The following is an 11015-nucleotide window of genomic DNA, read 5'->3' on the forward strand; positions in this document are numbered from 1 at the left end:
CTCCATTTTAAGGAAGTTAACAAAAAAAAATCCAGATAAGGTGTTGAACGAATTTATCGTCTTGGAAAGAAAAAGTAATCAAGAAAGAAAATGTCATATCAATCATTTCGTTAGTCGACATTGAAATTTCCTTTGCAATTTCTTGTATATTTCATTAACCAATTAAAATAATTTGGTTATGCCATAAACTTCTATTCATTTTCAAAGTGTACGACAAATGAGGATCTTTATAAAAAGACACCCAAAGTCATACAATTGTATCACTACAGTTTAAACTTTGAAGAAAAGGAAAACTAAAAAGAAACAATGAAAGGTTATGTTATTGCTCTTATAGCATGCGGTTGTGTCGTTACAACTGCAGTGATTCTTATCATATGCTGTCTTCACAACCGCAAGAAGAAAAAGACATGGTCTCCACCCCTTCCGCCGCAGTCAAGGGACTTGGAAAACGCTAAAAGTGGCGGTGCAAGAGATGGTGGTCTGGTTGTTTTGACTGCTACTCCTTCCACTACTACAGTTGCTAAACCTGCGGCTGTAAAAACCAAAGCTTCCGATGGTGGTGGTAGTCACGGTTCTGGTGGTGGAGGCGGTGATGCCGGTGGTGGGGATGGCGGGGGATGTGGAGGTTGCGGTGGTTGCGGTGGCTGCGGCGGATGTGGAGGATAAGCCTTTCGTAGTTATTATGTAATGATTTCTTGTGTTGTGTAAGATATTTATATGTACATGGAAGATTTTAAAGTGTGATCTCATTAATTAACGAGAAGGTAAATTTGAATGTGAATAAATCTAAATGTATACTAAAAATCATAAGGTGAAACAATTGTGCCAATGTTAAATTCTTGTTTACACAAAATTTTCTTACATTTTATTGTTATTATTCTTTTGGTCAACATTTGTATATGTTAAAATATGAGGACCCTTAAAGAGCCATACTTCGTTATTTCATTTTCAAGTGTTCAATGATCATTACTTTGGTCAATATTCTATCTGTGGTTGGTACAGAAATGATCGTCCTACAATTAGACGACTACCTAATCCGCGCGGGATGCCCAGACACGCAAATCTCTTCAGTTTATTACATTCCCCAACTTGCTCAAACAGGACTTTTTAATACATTTTTTTTTCACCAAAAACAACAAGATCGTATTGGTAAACAAACGCTTACTGCATAAATGCTAGGGAGAATTGGGAAGAAAGCCATATGTTTGTAAATCTAAACCTTCTCATAAATAATTCATACTAATGATTAAATCAGCTTTATTTAAATCTTTGAAATATCTAATATAAATAAATATTGTTTCCAAACATAAAATGCATATTAATTCTTTTGTTGGGTACATAATTTGTCAATTTATACACATTTTATCATAAGTAAAGATCGTAAAATTGAATGAAATAAAATTTGTCTAACGTATTTCGTAAAGACAGAGATTTAGTTTTTATCACATAATAGAGCATCCAAATGACCAATTAAACGTACCGGTACAATTAGTTTCTATTCTTAAAAAATAACTAAGTAATAACTATATAAGAGTAATTAAATTTGCAAATATAATGTATATATATATATATATACATAAAATTCAACCATAACATCAATCTAACGTAATGAGAAAACTTCAGTTATCCTGTTTTTTTTGTTAAACTAATTATTCTAATTTGCTAGTATTATGATCAATAAACTCTCGTTATCTCATGCATATATCTCGTCCACTTCGAGCGCGTGGAAGAATATCGTAGCCAAAAATAAAGTGGTGGATACTTCTTGGACCTTCAATAATGATGCATTTGTATTTTGTATGTTTTCAGGATATAGACTCACTAGTCACTCTACAATTCATTTAGGACTCCACTGGTTCACAGGCTTTTTCTGGAACTGCTTTGAATCAACTACCCTATTAAATGCTCGCTAATCTCCCATTATCTCATGCATCTTCCTTCCTCTTTTCATCTAACTCTGCTAATTATCATCAACAATAAATCTTTCAAACAAGCTTGAAATGATTCGTTGTTGCATGATGAACAAGAAGAAGAAACGTCAACCGCCGGAGACGCCGCAGTGGAAAGTAGGATAGTCAGTGCTCCTACACATCAGCCAAGGAAAATTGAAGTGGAAAATGGTAAGTTTCTGGTTATGAATATAATTTTCCTGTTTATGAGTGTAAATTCATTAGGAACTGAGAGCGTTTGGAATTTTTGTTTACTGTTTTTTTCTGTTTGTTAAACTAGCATTGGGGTTTTCTTGACAAAATCTTCGTTGTTTCTCTTGGCTAATTGATTAATATTTAAGGTGTCGTACATTTGACGATTGGTTCTCCGGAAGATCGCTTGCGAGGTAGAAGGGACACCATGAAGAAACCTGTTGTTCCATTTCCATGCACCGTGGGCGATGGCTTCCGAGAAAAGGCGCCTAAGAAATTGAGTGAGCTTCAGGGCAAGAGAGATGGTGGAGATTTCACTATTATGAGTGCGGCTTCTACTTCAGCATTTGATGGAGTTGGTGGCATTACTGGCGGTGGTAGCGGTTGTGGTGGTGGTGGCGGCGGTTGTGGTGGTGGTGGTGAGTGGTGACAGTGGTTATGGTGGTGGTGGAATTAGTGGTGGTGGAAGCGCTTGTGGCGGCGGTGGTGGTGGCGGAGGTTATGGGGGAAGTTAAATAACCGAGGTTTTCTAGTTATATCTTAGTTAATGATAGTATTCTTAAATTGTAGCTTTTTCTTCGATATAATTATATAAATTCATGAATTTGTGTTAATTTATATTATTTGCAATTAATGTAACGTGGATCCATCATCCATGAACTTTCAGATGAGGTAACACTGTAGGATAATAATCTCACATACATATAATTCTATATTGAAGTAACAGCCTCTAAAATAATAACCAACCAATTCTTACATAAACAAAGATTTCTAGAAATATATATATAGTCTAACAAAATTCAACATACAAACCAGTTCTTACAGTATTTTCAGTTGATATCTTCGCTAGTTCTCGTAATTATTAGAAAAATCTGATATATCAACTATTAGCTAAACAAAGTATATAATGCACCAATTAATGAGATATAATATAGCATGGACTGTTTTATACAGTTTCTGCAACTTGGTTAGGTGGTTATCTGCCACAACTTTATTTTCCATTCTTAAAAAAGACCAAATAGTCTTAACCAAAGGACATTTATTTAATTCTCTATATTGATCAGCTTAATCTGTTTATATATCTTATTATAGTATGGTAAAAATACTATGTCAAAAGAGAAATATATATAGATGACTAACAATTCAAACAACGACTTTTACAAGCAATCTGGTTTAATCACAACTCTGAACTAGTTCGCTTGGCAAAACCATTTGTAATACATTTGAAATTCGTTAATTCTTAAAAACCGAAAAACAAATACCATTTGTGAAACATAACGTATATTAACCAAATAGATAGTAGTTCGGTACTTGTTCTCTTCCACTTAAAATTGATTCAATTTATTTGTTTATTATTCTATAAAAATTGTTAAAAGGTTACTTTGTTTATCTGCAAACAAATTGATGATTCCTTTGCAATTCCTCGCATCTTTCAGAAAACATCCATGCCATGTGGCTCACATCGGCAAGTTTATCTAAATAAACAAAAGTCAACAGATTTTTTTTTTGTTGCAATATTTATATAAAAGGTCAATATCATTTATACGCATTGCCATAGTTCACATTTCCTTTGGCTATAATTATGGTGATGTTTCGTATCTTATGCTGTTTCATCAGCTGCACCAAGATAAGACCGTCCTCGCCTCCACCGCAAGTGGATGAAACAGGCAAGAAAATTACACCGTCTCCTGCTCCACCGCAAGTGGCCAAAACGGAGAAGAAGAAAAAGCCACCGCCGCCTCCACCGCCGCCAGTAGTTAAAAAGGTTTCAGGCCGTCGTAAACGCTATGGTAATGACTCTGGTGGTTTCAGGTTGCGGTGGTGGATGTGGCGTTGGCTGTTAAAAGATGAGGGCATGAGTTTTCGGCCAGTCAAAATAATTTATGTGATTGTTTTCTTGTACGTAGTGTAGATGATGGATTTATCTGTGCTTTGAGTTTAACATGTTATCTCAAAAATTGAATGTATGTAAGTAAAATCAACATGAAATGGATTATATATAATTATATTTAAGTGATGAAACGATTGTGTAAATGTGAAATATTGGGTTTTTATAAAGTTTTGTTTAATATATTAGATTAGATGATCGACTCACCAAAGAAGATATTATTATATAGTTATCTAAATTGAGAATACTGGTGCTGTTAATAGAGATGTAAGAGAGAAGAAAATATTTTTAGTAAGTAGAAGATTTCGATATATAATCAGTTGATGTTGGTTGTTGTTGCACGTATATGATATGAATATTGAACTCATAAAATAAACGGAAATGTGCTGTTTCCTTCCTGAACAATCTACCAAGTATTCAACCCATATTTTGTTAACGAAGATCTCACTCTATTTAACCGTTTCTTTTATCAGTAAATCAAGAAGAAACTTTCTTTTATCTTTTAGAAAACAGATAGACTATGTCTTAATCTTGTATTTTTTTTTTGTTTTTTTTGGGGGTCAGATGTACGTCATTATCTATACTATTATTTGCGAAGTAAAGAATCTTATGTGTTGTCTCCACAACGATCGTCCTATATGTCTTTAATATGTGTCGTTTTAATTAGTTTTTATTGGTCAATCATTAATCATACATGTTAAATATCTGTGACATGGATTTTACTACGATAATGGACCAACGAATTTGTTCATGAACTTCTTCGATAAATGGGCCCAACGGAGATGGGCCAACAATTTTGTACTCGATCATAGCCACTGATTCTCAAAACTCAAAAACTCTAAAGCATCTATCGCATAAATATATACCTCTATTCCTACATATTTTTTTAACATCAAAAATTTCTTCTGTTAATTGTCAGTGATTTTTATTTTTCTCTAGCCGTCTTCTTCTTTATTGTTCATAGAATCTAATCTCTTTTTCTCTAGACGTCTTCTTCTTTATTGTTCGTATAATTATAGGTGGTTGGTTTTACTTGATTGTCCTATGTGTCTTTATTAAAAAATTATGTGGCGTTTTAATTAGTTCTTATAGATCGATCATTAATCCTACGTGTAAATACCCGTGACATGGTTTTTTTTTCCTTGATTATGGGCCTGCGATTTTGTAAATACCCGTGACATGGGAGCCAGCGATTTTGTTTGTGGGCCACCAATCTTGAAGTTGGTCCTAGCCATTGATTTTGGTTATGGGCCACCGATATCAAAGTCGATACTAACTTAAATCCTAGCGTATCCATCGTGTTATATATATTCCTCTCGGTTTTCATTATTTCTAACATACAACGTCCGTCTTCTAAGGTCTAGCATTTAAAAAAAAAAATCATCCACGTCTTTTTTTAAATTGATATATACTATTATTTATGCATTTCCGTAATGACAACCTATTATTTTTTATAGTTCATACTTCGCTGATTGAATATTTCATCTCTCGCCTTACAATAGTATTGTCAGGTAAATAAAATTTTTGTTTTTTATATTTAATTCGTGCTTTAAATGTTTTTTTCTGCTTCTAGACGTTCTTCTTATGTGAATATATTGCCTAATAGTTTTTTCTTTCAAAAATTTTATGAATTTTCTGAAGCGACTAGCAATCGTCCCCTCTGTGATCCCAGATTTTGCCATATCACCTGCCTCCATCTTAAATCGTTTTTACAGAATATAAACATTTTTCTGCTGATGTTTACAACGATAAATTTACAGGTTGGTTGAAGTGTAATTATGACTATCCTAAAGCCATATCGTATATGTATTCTGAATTTCCGATCAATTGAATTTGGGATCGTAAAAATGTCAATGGCATCCCCGTCTTTGCGGCAACTCTGGACCGAGTATTATAGCCAACTGTAACCCTAACGCTGGTGAAACCTACTACTTAAGAGTTTCATTGCATGTCGTTCGCGATCCATGTTTTTATATGGATATAAAAACAATTAATGATGTTGTCCACCCTACTTTCAAATATGCTTGTTGTGATTTGGGTTTAATTCACGATGATACCGAGTATATCGAAGCTTTCTATGAGGCAGGCCAATGGGTTCCCACTCCTCTCTTCGAATGATGTACACTGCTTTGTTATGCATGTTCTATGATGAATCCCTTTTGTGTTTGGAGATTCATTCAATGTTTTTTCGTATAAGTTTCGTCATTTCTTTGCATTGTCTTTGATTTTTTTCCTTAATTATCAACTTCTTAGATTTTTCGTTGTGTTTGGATTTTAATTACTTTCTCTAATGTACTTTCTAGATTTAATAATCATCAATAAAAATAAACGATTAAACAGATTTTTGATTAGTTTTTGCAAATTAATAATTTATGTATTGTTCTTATTTTTACTCATTCATAATTGTTATTTATTGTTATAAAACGTACATATATTTTTTCCTGATAAATCATCATATCTATTGTTATTACTTTTATTCACCTATAATTCTTACAACTTTAAAGTAGAAGTATAAAGAAGATGTAGTTGATGATAAGAACTCAAAAAAATATGAATTTGAATAAAACCATGGAGAATAAGAAGCAGATGAGAACATGAAACAGTAAAGAAGAATAAAGATAAGAAAAAAGATGTTGGAGTTAATGAAGGAACCGGAAGAAAAAAATGAAAGATGAAGAAAACAAAGTAAAAGAAGAAGAAATGGGAAAAGGAATAAGAAGTAGAGAATAAACAAGGCTAATAAAAATTAAAAAAAAAAGAAGAACTGAGAGAATACGAAGATGATGAAGAAGTCGTCAAAGATAATGATGAATATGAAAGAGAAGGGTGAGGAATAAGAAAATTAAAAGATATATAAGAGGAAGAAGAATAAAAAAAAAGTACAAGTCAAGACGATGAAGAACGAAGAAGAATAAAAATATGAGGAAAAAGAAGATGAAGAAAACAAAAAGTACAAGTCAAGATGAAAAAGAAAGAAAATATGAGGAAAAATAAGATGAAGAATTTGGGGCAGTAAAAGAAAACAAAAACCTTAATAGCAAATTTAAAGTTACAAAATAACACAAATTATTGTGTAAAAATATTCGTTTACCCTCAATTAAGTATAAATAAATATTTATTCCATACATAACGTTTGAGTTTTTCTGTCAAAGATAAAACACATTATACTTCTACACAAACATAAAGAAAACGATATTAACCAAAAAAAAAAGTAGAAAGTAACCAAAAAAAAAATTAAATTGTCTTCTTCAAAAAACATAATTGATTCGTGTAAGCCACAACTCCATTTGAGGAAATTATAAACAAAAAAACTCCACGTAAGGTGTAGAACGTTTTTGTCTTCTTGGAAAGAAAAAGTAATTATATTACGAAGAAAGTGTCATATCTATCATTTTGCTAGTAGGCATTTGAAATTTCCTTTGCGATTTCTTGTATATTTCATAAACCAATTGAAATCATTAGGTTATCTGGTTATGCATGCCATAAACTTCTATACATTTTCAAAGTGTATGACATATTAGGGTCTTTATAAAAAGACACCCAAAGTCATACATTGTATCACCTTAGTTTCAAGAAAAGGAAAACTAAAAAGAAATAATGAAAGGTTATGTTATTGCTCTTATAGTATGCGGTTGTGTCGTTACAAATACGGTGATTTTTATCTTATGCTGTCGTTATGTCTTATGCTGTCTTGAGAACCGCAAGATGAAAAAGACAAGAGACTTGGAAAACGCTAGAAATAGCAGTACAAGAGATGGTGGTCTGGTTGTTTTGACTGCTACTTCTTCCACTACTACTGTTGCAAAACCTGCGGCTGTAACCACCAAAGCTTCCGATGGTGGTAGTAGTCACGGTTCTGATGGTGGAGGCAGTGATGACAGTAGTGGGGATAGCGGAGGATATGGAGGTTGCGGCGGTTGCGGTGGCTGCGGCGGAATCTGTGGAGGATAAGGCTTTCGTAGTAGTTATCAGTTATGTAATGATTTCTTGTGTTGTGTAAGATATTATATGTACATGGAGAATTATAATGTGTGTTCTCTCTAATAAACGAGAAGGAAAAATTGAATGTGAGTAAATCTAAATATATATATATACTAATGAATCATAAGGTGAAACAACTGCACCAATGTGAAATTCTTGTTTACACAAAATTTCCTTACATTTTATTGTTACAATTATTCTTTTGGTCAACATCTGCTTAATCATCGTCATCATGTCACCTAGAAGATAATTTTTTCTGAGAAACCTTAAAAATATACTTTTTAGCAACCTTTCAGAAAGAATGATCAAGGTAGTAAAAAAAAAAAATTGTTCGTAAATATAGTTTTTTTTTATTTATTTTTCATGCATTTTTATTGATCAATGATCTATATAGTAAACTTAAAAAAAAAAAAATAGATTGAAAATAGTTGAAATTATTGAACTACTATTGCTTTAGAGTTATGAAAAAAAAAATAAGTGTAAAAAAATTTTGCATTTATAATTAAGCATTTCAAACTCGGCAAAATAAGTTTTTGCAAAATTAATTATTACTTCAACGGCTGGAAGCATGGACTTAACCTGCTTCCATCTTAGGTCGGGTTTGTAGTTGTACACACGTTATCTTTGATAGCAATTGTCAAGTACTTGTCAGAATCTTAGACGAATCGATTGTAGATGTTGGAATTGAAAATCTATGCATAGATATAAAGTATATGGGCATAGAAATTTCAAATGAATAATATTGGTTATTTTAATAGATCCATCAAGGTTGGTGCATACCTTAGCTAAACATGGTCCACCTAATTTGTATTTCTATTCAAATTGTAACCATACCTTCCTTCTTGATTAATTGTGTGTATCATCATAACTCTTTAATCTTTCATATTTAGTGAAATATCAATCTCACAGGAGTACGTGGATTCAACGATTTGGGAATTATCACAGGCAACGGTTGGAGAAGTTTTCGAGAGGGTGAGAATAAGAAGACATCGACGAACTCTGTATTCGGACATAGAGAAGGAACTTCAGAACCTTCACCACTCAAGATATCCACGAGCTGAGGACATTTTCAGATGGAAAGGGAGAAATGGTAAATCTAGCACAAGTTTCAACTCCAAGGAGACATGGCACAGGATCAGAACTGTGAGACCGAAAGTGAATTGGGCCAAAGAGATCTGGTTTGCTCAGGCGACACCAAAGTTTTCTTTTATATCCTGGTTAGTGTTCAAGAACAGATTGGCTACAAGGGATCTAATGCAGCATTGGAATGGGAATGCAAATTCGTCATGTGTCTTCTGTAATGACCCCATGGAAACTCGAGACCATCTATTTTTTGCTTGCGTATACAACAAGGAAGTCTGGGAAAGCTTGGTAAAAGGAATTCTTAACGACCAGTTTGTCTACGAGTGGAGTGAGGTTCCAGAGCTCATCATTCAACCACAAAAGGAAGAAAACTACCATGTTTCTGATAGGATACGCGTCTCAAGCCTCCATTTATTCGATCTGGAGGGAAATAAATAATAGAAAGCATGGCGATCAGGCTGTCCAAGATGATAGATAAGAACGTAAGGAATCAGCTGCGCTCCATCCGGCGGAGTGGAGACCTGCAATTTGAGGAAGGACTTTGAGAGTGGTTTTCCACTGGATAATCAAAATTATGTGTGGCTAGTCTTTTAGTTCATAAAAAAGTTCAATCAAACTGTAAAAACGTTTATTTTTTTTCTTAAATATAATTTAAAATTAGATTAAAAAAATAGTCTACATGAAATAATCCCTTGGCCCGTAGGTTTGTAGGTGGTTTGAAGTACGAACAGAGCTGACAAGTGACAACAAATCATTAAAGCAAAACCGTGAATGCTGGTCCATGACCATTGTGCTCTATTTTCTGTCAAGAGCAATTATGCTATGTTTCTAATCCCTTAATCTTTTGTTTCTCAATTACATTCTTTCATTGGTTGTAAATAACACTCTTAAAATATTAACGATTTCGAAATTTCATTAGAAAAAAGCTAGAGTTTGGTTCTTTACATTTTTAAAATTTGATTACCATAAACCACATAAAATTGAAACAATCCTCTGAATAAAATACCAGACTCGGTTGAATAACCCCCTCCCCCAAGTAAGGTTCCATTTGTAATAGAAATAAAACATAATATAAAATCAAGTGGTACTCAACGAGTTGACTTCAAAATACTAAATGAAGGAGAGTTTATAAAGGCTCATCATCTCTATATATATAGTTATATACTCGTCTTGTTATTGCGTTGTCCGAAAAGTGAAAATCCAAAATGAGTCCTCTGGAGATTTTGTTTATAGTGTTTGGGGCATTTCTCTTGCTTTTGTTCATCTCGTGGCTGATTCACTTTCTCTACCACAAAGCTAAGAAGGATGGCAAAGATAGCATCGCCTGTCTCGGCAGTGGTTATGGCGGCGCTTTCGGCGGTTGAAACCGCGGCCATGTGGTATCTTAAAAAAAAAAATTTGTTTTGGATGTATATCTATTTTCCCATACAATTTCTTTGTTTTTATTTTGTTTGTTTTGAAGCGTCAAAGATGGTTCTAAGTACTTATGCAAATATGTGGGTTGTCTATTAAACTATGAAGATATGTTTGTTTGTTTTTTTTCCACTATGTCTTTTAATTAACAACTAACTTTGAATTTTTGTTTAGAGTTCAATATATCACGATTAAAGAAATGATTAAATGGATGAGGAATGAACAATGTAAATCTTGGCTTAAGGATTTACCATTGTTTAACACTCTGTTAAAACAGAAAATTTGTAAGATTTGTTGGCGGTACAATACTTTTCACATGTATTATTTTTAATAGATATAATGAAATTATTGTATATTTTGTTTTTGGCAGCGTTTACGTAATACTTGTACTATACTAATTCCATCCATGGGATATGTAACAATCAAACATTTCTTTATGCTAGTTGACTTCAATGTTTTTATGAGAAATAGTTTGTCAACCCTTCAAAATATTCTAAAAAGTGTATTTC

At 33.0% G+C, this 11015-nt stretch overlaps 2 protein-coding genes across 2 annotated transcripts; both read left to right on the forward strand.

Annotated features, from left to right (window-relative positions):
- Window positions 1-306: 306 nt before the first annotated feature.
- On the forward strand, window positions 307-666 carry LOC112082802 (loricrin-like). Its single transcript, XM_024150320.1, has one exon. It carries the CDS (start codon window positions 307-309, stop codon window positions 664-666), a length of 360 nt encoding a protein of 119 aa, XP_024006088.1.
- A 3057-nt stretch (window positions 667-3723) lies between these two features.
- Window positions 3724-3992, forward strand: LOC18010713 (glyceraldehyde-3-phosphate dehydrogenase, testis-specific). Its single transcript, XM_006392713.2, has 2 exons — window positions 3724-3906; window positions 3954-3992. The coding sequence occupies exons 1-2, from the start codon at window positions 3724-3726 to the stop codon at window positions 3990-3992; spliced, it is 222 nt and encodes a 73-aa protein (XP_006392775.2).
- Window positions 3993-11015: the final 7023 nt, after the last annotated feature.

The sequence above is a fragment of the Eutrema salsugineum genome, unplaced genomic scaffold (assembly GCF_000478725.1).
Source record: "Eutrema salsugineum unplaced genomic scaffold, Eutsalg1_0 scaffold_7, whole genome shotgun sequence".
In the NCBI taxonomy this organism is placed as follows: domain Eukaryota; kingdom Viridiplantae; phylum Streptophyta; class Magnoliopsida; order Brassicales; family Brassicaceae; genus Eutrema; species Eutrema salsugineum.